General features: G+C 54.4%; 2 protein-coding genes across 28 annotated transcripts in view; both read left to right on the top strand.

Annotated features, from left to right (window-relative positions):
- Positions 1-2,089: 2,089 nt before the first annotated feature.
- Positions 2,090-11,711, top strand: NR1H3 (nuclear receptor subfamily 1 group H member 3). 8 transcript variants are annotated; one of them, XM_037522339.2, is made up of 11 exons: positions 2,090-3,023; positions 3,983-4,127; positions 4,921-5,000; positions 5,491-5,679; positions 6,383-6,649; positions 6,809-7,017; positions 7,131-7,310; positions 7,498-7,597; positions 10,593-10,706; positions 10,918-11,012; positions 11,126-11,710. In XM_037522339.2, the coding sequence occupies exons 3-11, from the start codon at positions 4,958-4,960 to the stop codon at positions 11,270-11,272; spliced, it is 1,344 nt and encodes a 447-aa protein (XP_037378236.1). In that variant the 5' UTR covers positions 2,090-3,023; positions 3,983-4,127; positions 4,921-4,957; the 3' UTR covers positions 11,273-11,710. The 8 variants fall into 8 exon arrangements, with proteins under 8 accessions (XP_037378236.1, XP_037378238.1, XP_037378235.1 ...); XM_037522338.2 differs by lacking the exon at positions 2,090-3,023 and adding an exon at positions 3,033-3,596; XM_037522342.1 differs by lacking the exon at positions 2,090-3,023 and adding an exon at positions 3,663-3,699 and having other exon boundaries at positions 4,926-5,000.
- Positions 11,712-12,695: 984 nt separating this feature from the next.
- The window catches only part of MADD (MAP kinase activating death domain), a 38,450-nt gene continuing 33,937 nt past the window's right edge, over positions 12,696-17,208 (top strand). For all 20 annotated transcript variants that reach the window (XM_037522332.2, XM_037522336.2, XM_037522331.2 and 17 more), the window contains exons 1-3: positions 12,696-12,732; positions 15,826-15,968; positions 16,548-17,135. In XM_037522332.2, coding sequence (XP_037378229.1) covers positions 15,907-15,968; positions 16,548-17,135 — 650 coding nt within the window. In that variant the 5' untranslated portion in view covers positions 12,696-12,732; positions 15,826-15,906. The remainder of the gene's footprint in view (positions 12,733-15,825; positions 15,969-16,547; positions 17,136-17,208) is intronic.

The raw sequence follows: 17,208 nt of genomic DNA, 5'->3' as shown, positions 1-17,208 counted from the left end.
CTTTTCACATTGGTGGGGTTGAACAAGATATGGCTAACTGGCAAAATACTGCATACTAATTGGATTTTGGGAATGTTTTGTTGTAACAGGCTCCTTACTCTCCTTGCAAGCTACCCAGACCATTGTGACTCCCTAACATATATATCTTGGCCTCACTAAATGTTGCCAAGTAGAACAAAAATTCCTCAAGTGAATCTTTTGCTTTTCTTCACAATTACTCCATTATATGTTCTTTGTGTTTGTAATTATCCCATCTAAGAGGGATTGATAGAGCAGATGTTTCCATTTTTATAGAGAAAAACTTCAGGAAGGGTGAGGATTACACCACAGTAGATAGTAGCCAAGTAGATAGTAGAGTCCTGGTTTCTTGACACCCCTCCCCACCCCTCAGCTTCTGCCTATTTTCTGCTAGATGATTCTGTTCACCCTTTACTGAGGTTCCTAACTACAGGTGCAAAAACAACAAACAAACCAAAAAATCCCACCACATTTAGATGGATAGATAAACGGGTCTATCCCAGATCAAATAAATCAGTCTCTGAAAGTGATGAGGTTTGGGAAACACTGTTCTACCCTGTGTTGGCAGAAGTAAACCTAAATTCAGGTGAGTTAACCATTTTTCTCATCTGAGGAGGCAGTTTTGTGTAATGGAGTGAGGCGGGATATTTTGGTTGGTTGAGTTTGAGCTTTTGAGTCAGCTGTACCCATATTCACATTTGCTGTTTGCCCATTGGTAGTAAATATTTCAAGGGTTATATATGAGGATAAATAATACTTTTTTTCCCCTCCACCTCTTCTCTCTGAACTCACAAACTTGGGAAGCAGAAATTCCTGCGTTCTCTGTCTTGTGATGGGAAGGTTGGAGAAGTTATTTGAGTGGCCTGCAAGATGACCTCCACATTTTGCACCTTTCCAAAATGGTGAAGGAAGGAGCAAGAAGCAGTTGCTCATTTCATCCCTGCAAAACACACGTCATAGCCTGCTGCATGGGAATTTGAGTGCCTTCTGGAGAATAATCCAGCAGTGCATATGGCCATAGGATGGTAAATGCTATTATTTTTGCTTGAAGATTCCTCTTGTTGTAGTGAGAAGCCTCTGGAAGTCCTGGGAATCAGAAATGTGTCTTGGAAGGTCCCCAGCGGGTCCCCAGGTATGGGGCCTCTTTCGGGAGTCAAGGAAACCTTGGGAAGGCCCCTTGGGGCTGGGACTCTTGGCACCTATCAACACCTGCTGCGTGCTGTGGAACTGCCTGGAGGTGGAGCTGGCAAAGCGGGTCATGTGATTCCAGCTGCTGATCACCTGACTACTTGCTCTGGCTTGGGGAAGTCCCAGTGGTTGGTGTCTGGAAACTGTTGATATTGCAACAGGTTCTGATCTTCCCCCATTTTCCTCTTCCTACTCCTCATTCTTTGGGGGTGTGGGGGAATCCTGTACCCCTCTAACCTGAATGGGTAGCTCTGACAATAAAGCACTGATAATACTTCCTCCTCTACTTGAGACCAGACTGAGGCTGACTCCTGCCTTGCGGAGAGATGGTGCCCTGACTTGCTTATTTAGCAGTTGGCTCTAGCTTGGGTCAGAGGCTGCAGAAGGGGTCTGTGTGTGACACTGGGCCATGAGAAGACCCCTGTGGGGAGACGAGAATCAGGCGAGTGGGAGAGGGGCTATTCCCCATGCTCCAGACCAGTGTTATAGCCAGAGTTCCTTGTAAGCTGGTGTTTCTCTGACTTCTCTGCTGCTTCTGGGGATGGGGACAGGCAGAGGAAGGAGCTCGATGGATGACGTGGGTGCTGGGACAGAATCGTTCCATTTCCCCAGGGGCTGGAATCCTGGGTTTCAACTTTCCCAGGACATCTGGGGCCTGGTGAAAACTGGGGGAGGCACCCGTGCTCGAGGACTGGAGAGCCTTGTGCTCATGACTCCGGGGTGTCCAGGATGGGGCCATTGTGAGCAGATGACCTGATGATGAGAGGGAACAAGAGCAAAAACGCTGGAGGCAGAACTTTGAGATGGGGTGTGGTGGGGAGTCAGAGGGGCTTTTCTGAAATGTGAAAATGAATACATGGGCAGATTGTGCAACACCACCCAGCCTGCTGTCTTCTCAAGGTCTGCCTCCTACCCCCGTCTGTTCCCCCTGCCCCACCCTCTGCTTCCTCCCGTCTTTCACCAAGCTCTTTTTCTATTTCTGCTTTCCCTGCCCTCCCATCCTGTTCTCTCTCCTCTCCTCTTCCCTGGTGCCCTGTTCAGCTCTGTTCAGTCCCTCTGGCTGCCTTCCCTGGCCCCCTGTCCTTCTGTGCTTTCATGTGGGACCCATGGGAACCGGAGTTCATAGCAAAACAGGAAGAGCCTGCGAGCAGGAAGTGGGAGTGAGTGGGGCAGGGGGTGAACAACCAGCAGTAACCTCAGCTCCTCGCCTCCCACATCTGGACTGCAACATCCCCAGGCCTCTCCGGCTATCCCACCAGCACCTTGTCTTCCACCTCAGCACTTCCAGAGGCCATTGGATCCGAGAGGCAACGCGACAAGGGTGTTGTAGACGCTGCCACAGGACAAAGAAGGACATCTGGATTCAGACCCCAGCTTGGCCAGAAACTGTGTGTGGTCCTGGACGAGGGTCTGCCGCGAGCTCAGTATTCTCTGTAAAATGAGCTGGTGTTTTTTTTACCTCCCCTCTCTCCTGAGGCTGCTTTTATGGGCCGATAGTGAGGATTTGCACACAGAGAGTTCACTGTAGATTGGAGGTGGTAGGGGGCTCGGCACTGAAAGGATCCCATTTCCTGAGTGCTCGCCACATGCCACACGTTGTGTTATGATGCTTAGTTTTCGGGACAACCTTAAGTGGCAACAACTGTTATCCTTATCTTAAAAATAGGGAAGCAGAGGTTCAGAGGCTTAATCCAGATCACACAGCTAATAAGAGGCAGAGGCAAGGCCAGGATTTGAGCCAAAAATGTGAGCCTAGAGCCCGAATGCTAAATCAACACGTGGAGCTGAAACCGAGCGAACAAGTATAGAAGAGAACGGTATTATTTTTGTTTACTTATTCTTTCAACAGGAACACAGTACCTGCTCTTGCCCACTCTATGCCAGACCTTGTGCCAGGGACTAACGGGAAAGTAAAATCAGTAAAACAAGGTGTCTACCTTCAGGGATGGAGCTGACATTCCAGGTCGCAGGCCAGGAAGGCTTGGGCTCAGGCAGGCTCACAGGTGCTGGGCAGAGCCTTGCCGTCGCTCCAGACGGAGCCTTTCCCCAGATAAGGGAACCTGCCTACCTCCCAGGTCTATGCTGGGCTGGGCCTGGCTTCTCTGCTGTCTCCACCCCACTCCCATCCCAGGCCTGTCCTTGCGCCTCTCTCTCCTGGCCTCCTCCCCTCAGAGTGGCCCCTGTGTGGGGCATTCACCATAAGAGATTCCCTGGAAGGCCTGGCACCTGCCTCCCCGCCCCTTGAGTTCTACCAGCTTGGCTGAGGCCTGCGGCTAGTGGGGAGAGTTTCTTGGCCCCTTCCCAGAGGCCGGGAGGAGGAGGGAGGCTGGGAAAGCAGGCTGAGGCTCAGTGTCGCAATTCCGGCCGTGCTGGGACCTTTGCTCTGCGAGGTGTCTATGGAGGGGAGGGACCGCTGACTCTGGAGGCTGCCGGGATTGGGGTGGGGGTGCCTAGGAGGCCGTCCTTGTGTAAGAGCAGCTAAGAGCCGCGGGGGTGAGGAGAGAAAGGGGAAAGACATGGAACTGGGCCGGTCTGCAGGGAAATGCAACTGTCATGGTTGGGGGTAGGGGGCAGGGGGGCAGGGGTGGCGTTGGTAGAGGGGGTGGCCATCTGGGAGGAGTCAGCATGGTGGGGAAGCTGCCCGTGGCGGGTGGGGGCGGTGGCTGGAGTCAGGAGGCCAGGGCTCCTGTCAGTCTCCAGCCCTCCTGGCAGGAAGAAGATAGCCCGACCCCTTGGCAGCCCCTCCCCCCAGCCTTTCCCCACATTACTTCCCCAGGGCCCCTCTTTTGCTCGCTTGGCTCCTCACTGGGCTGGCGCTGGTCCCGGAGGCCCCTGGACAAGGAGCTGCACCATCCTCTTCTCCCAGCAAGGGGGCTCCAGAGACTGCCCCAGCCAGGAAGTCTGGCTGCCTTGGGCATTCGGTGGGTCTGGTCCCAGCACTGGCCTGGGACCGTGTGTGTGTGTGTGTGTGTGTGTGTGTGTGTGTGTGTGTGTGTGTGTGTGTGTGTGTGTGTGTGTGTGTGTGTGTGTGTGTGTGTGTGTGTGTGTGTGTGTGTGTGTGTGTCTGGGGGCGGGGTGGGGTTTCCTGTGGATCTTAGCAAAGGGTCTCTGGGGAGGAGTGAAGGATGAGGATGATGGAAGCTCCAGCAGGCATAGGATTCTATTTAAGTCCCAGTCCCAGTGGGCCTGGGGGAAGAGGTCCTGTGTGTGAATTGGGGTGAGTCTTGGAGGTAAGAGGTTTGTGCTGAGACCCTGGAAAGTGGCAGGAGTGAGGCTGGCTAACAAGCAGCGTGGAGTGAGTCCCATGTCCTGGTCCTGCCCAATTCTGGCTTACTCCACAGCTGGAGTGAGGGGGAGGGGCCAGTGTACTCACATCTCCCCCCTCAGAGGGCCTGAAGGGGGGACCCTGGGAAGGAAAGGAGGCATGATAGCCAAGAGCTCAGACTTTGGGAGCCAAATAGAGACCCCAATTGGAGTCCTGGCCGTAGCCCTCCCTAACTGGCCACAGGCAATTTCCTTAATCACGTCTCTTCATTTTAGGGGGTTGAGGGAACCTGCCCTCACAGACATGTAGTGAGGCAGGCACGTGAGGCCGTAGCTCAGGCTCTTATATGGCAGGTCAATGTTAGTGCTGATAAGGCAGGTCGGGAAAATGGAGCAGAGGCCAGAGAGGAGTCCATTTCTGGAAGAGTGTGACCGGGGCTGTTCCTGCAGGACAGTCTCTTGGTAATGTCCAAGGCTCCAGGAAGACATGTCCCTGTGGCTGGAGGCCCCGGTGACTGGTGTTTCTCCTGGTAAGTGCTTCCCCCCAGAACTCCCCCCCAGCCTGGCAGCTCCTTCCTCAGGACTCACCCTCCTTCACGAGCTGCCTCTGCCCTTCCCTGGAGAGCAGTCTTGCCCCTTTTTGCCTGGACCACCCCTGCCTGGTTCTCAGGCCTGATCATTACGGGCACCCGTCCATTCCTTCCCAGCCTGGGCTTGCTCCTGGAGAATTGGCATGTCCAGAGCTTACTCTGATTTTGGAGAGTTCTGTTTGATCTCTGAAATGGATACACAGCAGCCCCCCAAGGGGACAAAGGTTCACATTCTCATTTAAGGTGTTCAGGTGCTAGGGACCACGAGCAATTAGCCCTAGAGCCCACACAAAACTGCAGGGTCCCTGAGCTGGAGCTGGGTGTTGCTGCCCTCTATGGGTGGAGATAAACTGGCCATTTCCCAGCAAGACTGCCGGCAAGTGGACTCTACCTGAGACCTCCTTGTTTGTGCCTCTCTTTCGGGACTCAGACTCTGCACTGGAGCTGTGGGAGCCAGGTGTGCAAGATGCAAGCCACCAGGGCCTGGGAGGCAGACCCTGCATCCTCACAGAGGAGGCCAGCGCGCCCCAGTCGGCCGGGGCCACTTTGGGGCTCGGTCTGGAGGCATCAGAGCCCACAGCCCTGCTCCCAGGAGCAGAGGCCCCTCCAGAGTCCACAGGTAAGGAGCTTCTGGATTTGGAACATATTGGGGCTCCTGGATCTGAACTGGATACCTTGGGGCACTCTATAAGGCCACCTTATTTGTTTTTTTAAAAAAGAATTATTTATGCATACAAGAGCTGGGGTATAGGCCAGAGGTATGTGGGGGCTGGTGAGAGGATTCCTCAGAGACAGAGTGGGGAGCAGAACAGGCAGATCTACTGAAATACACTGCTGAGGGGAGCAGCAGGCGAGACAAGAGAGGTCTGCTGCGCCATGTGGGTAGCTCCCTGGCCAGCCGGGGATGGAACTCGTGCTGCAGAGGCTGCGGATTGCTTCATAGTGCTGTGTTTAACCCCTTGCGCCACCAGGGAGGCCCTATACGACCACTTTATAAGTCCATGGGCTTTGATGCCAGTGAGTCCTGAGCCATCAGAGTATGGATTTTGTTTCTACCTTAGACCCTCTGAGCTTCAGTTTCCTTATAGAGGGGGAATAAGAGTGTCTCCATCTCTCACGGTGGTTGTGAGGATCAACGACTATAAGGGCTCAGACAGCACCTAGGACCCAAGGGCTCTCGGCCAGTGAGAGCGACTTCCTGGCTATGGCTGCATGTGATGAAGGGGATGAGGGGTGAAGTCACTGAGCGCCCAGGGCAGTGACTGACTCAAGACCAAGTTTTTTCCTTGGAGAGGAACATCCAGGTTCTTCCCTGTCTCCAGAGATCCGTCCACAAAAGCGGAAAAAGGGGCCAGCCCCTAAAATGCTGGGCAACGAGCTGTGCAGTGTGTGTGGGGACAAGGCCTCTGGCTTCCACTACAACGTGCTGAGCTGCGAGGGCTGCAAGGGCTTCTTCCGCCGCAGCGTCATCAAGGGGGCGCGCTATGCCTGCCACAGTGGGGGCCGCTGCCCCATGGACACCTACATGCGCCGCAAGTGCCAGGAGTGTCGCCTTCGCAAGTGCCGCCAGGCTGGCATGAGGGAGGAATGTGAGTGGCCCGGGTGGGAGTCGGGGTGGACCTGTGGGTGCACAGGGGGGCGGGTAGCCAGCAAGCCTGCCTGCAGACCTCCCGCCCCAATCCCAGGTCCAGGCCCCTTGCTTCCCGTGCCCCCTCCTCTCCCCTCCTCACGTGTGGCCCTGTCCTCAGGTGTCCTGTCAGAAGAACAGATCCGCCTGAAGAAACTGAAACGGCAAGAGGAGGAGCAGGCTCAGACCACATCCATGCCCTCGGGGGCCTCCTCACCCCCCCAAGTCCTGCCCCAGCTCAGCCAGGAGCAGCTGGGCATGATTGAGAAGCTGGTGGCTGCCCAGCAACAGTGTAACAGACGTTCCTTCTCGGACCGGCTTCGAGTCACGGTACCGAGGGACAGGGGGACAGTGGGGCCGGGGCTGTGCCCAGAGCACTGGGCGGCCTCTTGGCAGCTTACTCAGAACCATTTGTTTTTTTCCCTCCCGTCCCTTCTGGGTAGCCTTGGCCCATGGCACCGGATCCCCAGAGTCGGGAGGCCCGGCAGCAGCGTTTTGCCCACTTCACCGAGCTGGCCATCGTCTCTGTGCAGGAGATTGTTGATTTTGCCAAACAGCTTCCGGGCTTCCTGCAGCTCAGCCGGGAGGACCAGATCGCCTTGCTGAAGACCTCTGCGATTGAGGTGGCTGGCCAGGGAGGAGCAGTGAAGGGAGAGCCAGGGCAGGGTGGTCTGGGAGATAGCTCCCGATCCAGCCAGCCAGGGAGAGGGAGACAAGTCCACCAAGAAGTAGGGATGAGGACCTCAACCTTTCCTCTGAGGTGCCCATGTGAGGACCACTCCCTGGTTGAGGTCTGCTACTTGTGTGCAGGTGATGCTTCTGGAAACATCTCGGCGGTACAACCCTGGGAGTGAGAGTATCACCTTCCTCAAGGACTTCAGTTATAACCGGGAAGACTTTGCCAAAGCAGGTGAGAATGAAATCACTAAGGGATCAGTTGGCTGGACCGTCCTGTCACAGGACCCTCCACGAGCACAGAACCACAGGCCCCCGGGTTTGAGTGTCTGTCAAGGGAAGATGCCACTTACTTTTCTAAGACAAAAAGTTGAACTGCTGATGGTTCTCTCTCAACTGCCCCCCGAAATACCCCAGTTCTCTGTTGCATTAGCCCCAAGTTTTCAAACTGTGTTCCAAGGAAGGGGGTTTCATCGTCACTGTGGCGTAGAAACAGGGAGGCCCAGAAATGTCCTTACTTTAGCCACACCAGAAGCTACATTTAGATGTTTTCATTGAAGGAAATATTTTATAGCTGGGAAAAAAGTTTGAAAGCCACCACATCAAGCCTTTTGGTTGTCAATAATATACAGCTCTTCCTCAGGTGCATTCTTTAAGGTCACAGGACCAATTTCTCCTCCTCTCTGCCTGATGAGCCAGGGCATCAGAGATGAAGCATGGCAACCATGCCCACCCAGATGGGCAGTTTTTGGATGGGAGTCAAGATTTCCATCCCATTCCTGTAGCTGGAGTGTTTTCTCCAAGAATTATTGCGCAGTGCTGTCCTCGGATGCTTGTGGGCTGAGCAGCGGTGGTTTGCTTATATCTGGTTGCTGGTACTGTTTGTGTTTTATTTATTTATTTATTTATTTATTTATTTATTTATTTATTTTTAAAAAATATTTATTTATTTATTTATACAAGCACTGGGTACAGTCAGAAGCGCGGGAGGGTGAGAGAATTCACCAGAGCCAGAGCGGGGAGCAGAGCAGGCAGAAGGACGGAAGTACACTGCTGAGGGGAGCAGCGGGCGGCAGGAGAGGTCTGCGCGCCATGTGGGACCCTCCTCCGGTGGCCGGGGAGCAGCCGGGGATCGAACCGGCGCTGCAGAGGCTGCGGGCAGCTTCGCAACCCAGCGCTCAACCGCTGCGCCACCGGGGAGGCCCACTGTTTGTGTTTTGGAAGTGGGGTTGGGGAGGGTGTCAGACGGAAGGAGCCTTGGGGCCCCTGGAACTGAGGCTTGACAGGAGAGTGAGCAGCCTGGCACCCGAGTGAGTAGAGTCTGTAAAATGCTGTTGCCGTGACTCTATTCTCAGGGTCCTGGTTTCCAGGTCAGAGTTCATCAAAGCCTCTCTGGTTTGTGGTGACTCAGGACACCTCATGAGCTTCTTGGTGGCCCAACACAGGCCCTCAGTGAGCTTTCTACGGAGGCTCTCAAAAGCTTTTTGTTTTTTCAGACTACTGAACATGCCAGGTTGCCTCTTGCCATGCCAGGAATGTGCGGGGATGCATGGGCACCTACTGGGGGTGACTGGGTGACTTTCTCCAGTCTTAAAGGCCACCCCTGAGCCCTTTCTCCACCATAATACCTTTCCCCCAAATGGGCATTATCCCAGTCCTTAACTATGGCCTTCCTAACATGGGCTTCCGTTCTGAAGCCTCCCCAGTTCTCACGTCTGTGTTCCTTCAGCACTTACAGACTCCTGCTTTCCAAATTGGCACCTATTTATAGATACATTTATATAAGCAGTTTTGTTATCATACTCGCCTTTCATTTTCCATTTCATCACTAGGGTTTTGGGGTGAGGGATCAGGGCTTGCTTTAGTCAGGTCTCTATCATTCTCTCTGTCCACCGCCACATGCTGCCCTGGGCGGTGACTTATGAGGATTGATGGCACAGAGGACTGCCCCTAGAGGGCAGGCTGCACATCCTGACTTTAGAAGCTCCTGGCCTCTCTACAGCAGGGGCTGTTGGGCAGAATTCAAGGCCCAAAACCTCACCAAGAAATGCCTGATAAGATGAGGCTTGTCCATTAAATGGATTAAGACATGCTTGATGAACAGGGTGAAAGTACAGGAAATGGCTAATCAAGAAGGGCTGAATGGAAAGTTAGCAGATGGTTGCTAAAAGAAATCTGAGAAAGCCTAGAGGACGCTGGGGGTGGGGGAGGCCATGACAGTAAATGGAAGAAGTGTTCCTTACATGTCATGCCTTTAAGTCGATGTTTCTGGAACATTAGTCTCTTCAGCAAGAAGACTGATTTTATTTTTTTTAAATTTATTTATTTAACAAACACATAGTAGTTATCACATGTGTAATACATTATTCTAAGACGACTCCTTTGTGAAGTAGATACTATTATTATCTCCACTTTACAGATAGGAAAACCAGGGCCCAGAGAGCTTAAGTTACCTATCCAAAGTCACCCAGACTATAAAATGGGGAGGCCAAGATTCAAAAGCAAAATTCAAATATTTAGCACCTTGCTATGTCCCCACTGGGATGTGAAACTTGAAATGGATATCTAGTATCCCAGTAAGGCCTGTTGCTAGTGAAAAGGCTTCTTATAAACAGTAATGAGTGGCTTCTATTTCTAGTAAGCTGGGCTCTCAAGAATTCTAGTAAGAGGGCCTCCCTGGTGGTGCAGCGAGTTGAGCACAGTGCTGGGAACTTGTGTGCAGCCTCTGCAGCTCTGGTTCGATTTCCAGCCAGCCAGGGAGCAACCCACATGGTGAAACAGACCTCTCCTGTCTCGCCTGCTGCTTCCCTCAGCAGTGTACATCCATCCTTCTGCCTGTTCTGCTCCCTGCTCTGTCTCTGGTGAATTCTTTCACCCTCCTGCACCTCTGGCCTGGACCCCAGTGCTTGTATAAATAAATAATAAAAAATCTTAAAAAAAAAAGAATTCTAGTAAGAATAACAGAATTACTAGATCCGTTGATTCAGCATCTACTAAGTACCGGACACAACACTAAGTGCTCTGCATGCTTCATCCTATAACCATCACAGCGGTCTTGCAAGTTCAGATATGAGTCCACCTAATCACTAAGAATTAGGGTAAGGGATTCGCCCAAACTCATAGCAGAGCCCTGGAGACTCTTGTGGAGTTCCTAGTAGCCTAAATCGAAGAGTTAGAAAAGAAAGTTCTCTGCTTGCGCCCCAAGCCCCAGCCTCCTGTCTTCTGCCCAGGGCTGCAGGTGGAGTTCATCAACCCCATCTTCGAGTTCTCCAGAGCCATGAATGAGCTGCAGCTCAATGATGCCGAGTTCGCTTTGCTCATTGCCATCAGCATCTTCTCTGCAGGTGCGGAGGACGGGCAACAGGAACATGAGCAAGGGATCTAGCTGCCCTGAGGAGGCCCCAAAGGGCAGGCATTGCAGGGGTGGAGGTCCTTGCTGTGTTATTTGGGGACGGGAGCGGCTGGGTGAGGCATGTCCCTCTTTTGGTTGTGATTTGGGGTATGGAAGTAAGACCCTGGCCAGACCTGCTCCTCAACTCTGTTGGTGACCTATAGACCGGCCCAACGTGCAGGACCAGCTCCAGGTAGAGAGGCTGCAACACACATATGTGGAGGCCCTGCATGCCTACGTCTCCATCCACCACCCCCATGTGAGTTTCCCCATGGTGCCCCCTCCCTGCCTCTTCACAGCTCATTCCTACCACCACCACCCCCTTTCCCTGAGGAGAGACAAAGGCTGTGCTTGTCTCTCTCCTTCCCCCAGGACCGACTGATGTTCCCACGGATGCTGATGAAACTGGTGAGCCTCCGGACACTGAGCAGCGTCCACTCGGAGCAAGTGTTCGCGCTGCGCCTGCAGGACAAAAAGCTTCCCCCGCTGCTCTCTGAGATCTGGGATGTGCACGAGTGACTGTTCTTAACCCACTCTCAGTTGTTTTCCGGGCTGGAGGGTGAGGCCTGGTGGCCGCCTCCTAGAGGTGGAGCAGGCTGAGAAGGGCAAACGTTCCTGGGAGCTGGGCAAAGCGGCATTAAAGAGTCAGAGAGTTGGGAGTTTTGTGGCTGCTGGGCAGGAAGGGTCCTAATAAAGCGTTGCTGCGTTTGGAGCCTGGACTGGCCCAACCCAAAGGACAAACCTAGGGGCCACTTTGCACAAGGTTCTCCAGGGCCCTGCCCATCCTGCCTCACCACTTCCTGTTTTCCCCGCAGGGCCCCCGAGAGAAATTCTCCACTGTCACTTTGTGGCTCGGCCCTCAGTGTCTCGGGCTGCCCCGCTGACAGGGCTGGCACTGCCCTGTACAGAACGAGAGAAACCAACTTCTGGGTCGGGGCGGGGGCCGGGCCCCGGAGGCGGCCAGCCGGCTTCCTTGGGGATCCGCCTCCAGCCCCGGGGGAGGGACAGGTCACCAGTGACAGCTTTGGCGTTTGTGGGGAGGGGTCCCCTTTCCCTCGCCTCGCTGCGCCAGGAGGGTCGCCGCAACGCGAGGCTCGGACGCCCCCTTCTCCCCCGGGTGGCCTGGAGGGCCCGGCGTGGGGGTGGGAGGGCGTTTCCGAGGGCCCAGCCGGGCACCTGTGCTCGGGCGCGCGCGCCTTCGCTTCCCGGTGGCACCCGAAGGAGAGGGGACAACCCTCCCTCCTCCCGGCCCCCGATCCCGAGGGGCAGGAGGAACAGTCTCCCGAGCGCCGGGGTCGGCGGCCCAGCGCACGCCCGGCCTGAGGAGGACCCCACCCCCCAGGGGGCCCCGCGGCGGGCTCCCGCCCCTTCTGGGGGCCCGCGCCCCGGGGAGCTGCGGCCGCGGCGCCCCCCCGCCCGGCAGTGGTAGGCTCCGCCGCCCGCGCCCCGCGCCCCGCCCGGGCGGCCGGGCCCTTCCAAGCCGCGCGGGGGCGGGGGGGGGAGGCAGGTGCCGGGGGCCGGCCGGGGAGGGTCCGGGGCGCCTTCTCTGGAGACGTCGCTTCCAGGTGAATCCGCCTTTCGGCGAAACGGGCCGCACTGCCGTGCGGGGTTAAAACCTGGCGGCGCAGCTAAACAGGAGGCGTTCCTCGGGGTCCCCCCCCCCCCGGCGAGCGGAGGCGCTGGGCCGGCCCGGCGCGCCCGCGTCCCCGCGCCCACACGCCGCGCCGCGCGCAGCCGCCGCGCTCCCGAGCCGCCGCCACCTCCGCCCGGCGCGGAGGGCCCGTCCCCCCAGGGGTGAATGGTACGGCCCCCCGGCGCCCCAGCGCCCCCCCTCGCCGGCCCGAGCGGCGCGCGCCCCCCGGGGGACGCGGAACTGCGCGCGCCCGAGCGGCGGCCGCGCCGCGAGCCCTGACGCTCCGCTGCCGCAGCGGCTGCGCGGGACGCCCGGCCGGGCCTGGCGGGGCCCCCGAGGCGCGGAGGTAGGTCGGCCCGGGGCTCCGGGCGCCCTGGAAGGGCGTGTGGGATGGAGATCCCGCGGGGACCCCGCGGTTCTCGGCGCGAACAGGCGCCCTTGGGAGGAAGGCGGCCCTGAAGGGGTCTCCGGGGCGCGGGGTCCCCAGGGAGGGGTCCGGAGGGAAGGGGCGAGGCTGTAAGTGGGGTCGCGCCGGGGCGTCGAGGGGCGCGGGCTGCAGGCCCCGATCGCCGCGGGTTCCGGGACCGGGGCGCACTGTCCGGCAGGTGAGGGGGCGGGCAGAGCTGTCCAGCCCCGGGGCCCGAGCCAGGATCCGCACCTGGCGCGCGCGCGCGCTGCCCTTTTTTTTGGCTAGGCTTTGGAGAACCACGTTTGGGTTTTTAAGAGAAAATTTTGGTTTGTTTTTAAATTGGGGTGTTTCAAAATTGGCTTGCTGGAGCGCGGGGGCACCGTTTCATCTTTCCTGCAACTGCTTCCCTGTCCAGCGTCGTGCATCTCCCAAGTCTTCCTCCTCTTCCTGCCCTCCCCTCCTCCCTAAGCCTGCCTCCTGCCTGCCTCCTGCCTGCCTCTTTGCTCGCATTCTCCCCCATGCTGGACCTGTCTGTGCTGAGGCACTTGCAAGGTCACTGCCTGGGGAGAGGGAGGAAGGCAGGAGAGCCTCCTGTTGTGCTCACGTCAGCAAAGATGCCATATCGCTCGCTGGTTCCTGTGGTTTTACTGACATCCTGCCCCAAACTATGGATGAATCCCAAGGGTTATTTGGTGTGGTCATTGCAGGCTGCAAATACATAGATGAGAGATCTGTGAATTCTAAATGTGCATCTAATGGAGTGGATGGTGAGGTAGGACTTCAGCCATAGGTATGCATTTTGAGCTAAATGCTTTTGGAATAGATGGAGCTCGGAACTGGGAACTCTGAGTTAGTCAATATGCTTGAGGCAAGAGGCTGTGTGGGTATGAAGACAGAGTGTGCTATAGGTGTTGTTAGAGGACTTAGAGTCTTTGTAGAGAGGGGTGTGGGGAGAGATGGGAAGTAAGACTTTGTTTATCTTTGCAGTTTGAAATAACTGAACAGTGGCCGTGAAGAAGAAATGAATAGTGGCTAAAAATCTATCACTGAAAGGTAGACTAGTCACTAGATCTTAGAGTACTTATGGCTCTGGGTGCTGTGGAACCTGATAATGTTGAGTATGAGCAAATGATTCTCAGCAGAGAGGGGCTGGGATCCCATCAAGACTAAAAGTCTGATGCCTACTATATTGGTAGGAGATGCTTCAGGTGTGAACTTTGAGATTTTGGCAGAAAGGAGCTCCTGGTTTTCAACGTAAACACATATCTCAAGGTTTCGCCTTGAGCGCCACTCTGTAAACACTGTGCTCTGTAAGATACTTGGCTCTCGGCCCTAGGCATTTTCTACATAATTCTTTTAGAGAATCAATTATACTTTTATCCATCTCCCGTTGCTTTTCTCTATTTTCCTTCTCATTCTGCTTGGGAGGAGCTGAGCTCAGCTCTGTAACGGTGCCCCACCTTCTGCATTATGCCTGGGACTCCGTAGCAGTGAAGAGAACCGAAGGGCTTTTTGGATGGTTGTGATGTCTACATCACGTGCTTGGCATGCCTACAAACTTGGTTTTGTCCTCATCCAATTTTAGTGCAAACTAAAGACAGATGTGAGGGAAGATAACCTAGTAACCAGCAGGTGCCGGAGTGGAGGACTCAAGGAGAGTGAAATGTTTAGGGGCTCTGGCCGACTCTGGAGTAGCAGCTGCTAGCACTGTGCGGTCACCAAGCAGGGGAGGGGCTGTGGCTCTGCTATAAATAGTGCTGGGAGCCAGAGTCGCTATGGAGACAAAATTGAATCCTATTACCTGCAGGTCCTCTATTGGGAGCAAGAGAAAGGAGGGAACAATATTTTGAGGCTATGAGCAGTGTTGCAAATAGATCTTTATTTATTACTAAGTAGGGGAGAAAAAAAGATAGAACTTCTATTCATTATCTAAATCAAATAGGGCCTTACGCATACAGGGAGTATGTATGTATGGGAGTGCACACAGCAAAGAAGGGAGTGGCGTGTGAGTGCATGTGTAGTGTCATGGAGTTCTCTCTGTGTGTACAGTGAATCAGGTCTTAATGTGGCCTTGTCAGGAGCACAGAGATGGAATCCTGGAAGCACTAAGAATAGTCTTGTGGTGGAGTGAAACATTTTGTTCAGAAAAGCCTGAGGAAATGCTTAGGAAATAAGTTATAATTGAGACCATGTAAGTTTTTCCTAGTTTTTGGACTATGGTTTAGAAATTCCTCTGAGCACCTCTTCCTGTCCTTCCAGAAATCTGGTATTTCTGCATCTAATTTTTAATCTTTGTAAGCTATAGAAGGACTAGGTCTCATTTGTATGTATTGTAGTAACAGTTCCAATCCTGGGACCAGAATAAAGAACAACTATGATTCAGCACCAAGGGCAGAGCTCATAGCAGTAGCCACCAGGCCCTTTTCTTGTTTGAAGAGGGGAGAAAAATAGTTTAGAAGGAGCAACTGGGACATAGATATTCTTCATTTGAGATCACATGAGGTAGAGTAGCCAGCTGTTGTTATTGTCTGAGTGCAATTAGCTATACCGTCTATACTGTAGCTTCCCATCCAGCTGAATGCAGAATGTTGGAACAGAGAGTAATTAGGTTTCCATCTAGAGCTAGGAGTGCAGATTAGTGCTGATTAGAGAGCCTGGTTTGATCCTGATCCACCCTGGAGCAGTCCTGAAAGTGACTTAATTTTTGTTATCATAATGACTGACTCCAGATTAGACTAGCTGAATCTATTTTTCAGAAACAGAGCCTCAGGGGCAAGACTGGAAATGAGCTGGTCTGTGGGGAAGGGGAGGTGAGCCATTATTTATCTTATTTTGTGACATTTGACTCTGTGAACTCATAAACATAGTCTGAACTCTGGGCTAAGAAAAGTGTCAGGTGCTCCTATCTTTAGTTCTAAATGGAAGGCCTTCTGACCTATGCCCTCGGCTGGGATGAAGCTGAGAAGAGTCTCTTGGGGCACAGCAATGGATCTTATCAGTACTTTTTCCCTTTTAAACTTGCATTTTCAGATATCAGGATTCCTCCTGGGAACACTGACACCTTGCTGGGGGTCTTGAAGTTTCTCTGAGATGAACTGATGAATTGGAATCATGGTGCAGAAGAAGAAGTTCTGTCCTCGGTTACTTGACTATCTAGTGATCGTAGGGGCCAGGTAACCCAGAGGAGACTGGCTTCTGTCTTGTCATGTGGGATAATCACAGAATCCAACCTTGTCCCATTTCCATGTTGCTTTAAATAGCTCGTGCTTTCCCTATTATCTTACCCTGATGGGAACATTGGTGCCCGTAGTGAAACTAACACAATCAGGTGGGCGGAGGGTATTGGCCTGGAGGGAAAGAGCCGGAGCATCTCTGTGATCTTGGGCAAATACGTGCTGTGTGCCTCAGTTTCCTTATTCTGTAAAAGTGGAAAAGCACGCTGCAACTTCTCTACCTCCACGTGCTGTTTTGGTAATCCTTGGCTAATACACCTTGAAAGCTGCTAATTATCTGAAGGCGCTGGAGATGATTTTATTGTCACAGTTCTCGAATTTCAGGCCAGGCGTCTGTCTTCATGACAGTGCAGACCTCACTTAGCCTCCCAGCTGAACGTGGGGAGCGGCGCCCATGTTTTTTAAAGCCCTGCCGTTAGGTTGCTTTATCCACAATAGCATTTTGAGCCTTATTCGAAGGTTGACATGTGAGAGCATCCCACCCCTTCAGGCCGCTGAATTTGTCTTTGTGTTCTTCAGACACCCAAGCAGTGATAGTGTGGCCCAGACTCCCGAGCTCCTGCGGCGGTACCCCCTGGAGGATCACGCTGAGTTTCCGCTGCCCCCCGACGTAGTGTTCTTCTGCCAGCCTGAGGGCTGCCTGAGCGTGCGGCAGCGGCGCACGACCCTGCGGGACGACACCTCTTTCGTCTTCACCCTCACTGACAAGGACACCGGAGTCACGCGTTATGGCATCTGTGTTAACTTCTACCGCTCCTTCCAGAAACGAATGCCGAAGGAGAAAGGGGAGGGGGGGGCCGGGTCTCGGGGGAAGGAAGCACCACGTGCCACCACCTGTGCCTCCGAAGAGAGCTCGGAGAGCGGCTCATCCCTGCAGCCTCCCAGTACCGATTCCACCCCTGACGTGAGCCAGTCTCCTCGGGGCAAGCGCCGGGCCAAGGTGGGGAGCCGTTCCCGCAACAGTACGCTGACATCCCTGTGCGTGCTCAGCCACTACCCCTTCTTCTCCACCTTCCGAGAGTGTCTGTACACCCTCAAACGCCTGGTGGACTGCTGTAGCGAGCGACTCCTGGGCAAGAAGCTGAGCATCCCTCGAGGCATTCAGAGGTATGGCTGATACTCAGACGGCGGGGGAGGCATTGAGCGGGTAGGTGCAGCGGGGCTGCGACAGAGGAAGGGC

This window comes from Talpa occidentalis, unplaced genomic scaffold, assembly GCF_014898055.3.
Source record: "Talpa occidentalis isolate TD23 unplaced genomic scaffold, MPIMG_talOcc4v2.1 talOcc4.3, whole genome shotgun sequence".
NCBI classification, from domain to species: domain Eukaryota; kingdom Metazoa; phylum Chordata; class Mammalia; order Eulipotyphla; family Talpidae; genus Talpa; species Talpa occidentalis.
Note: the sequence above shows the minus strand (reverse complement) of the source record. Positions and strands in the feature narration are given on the sequence as shown.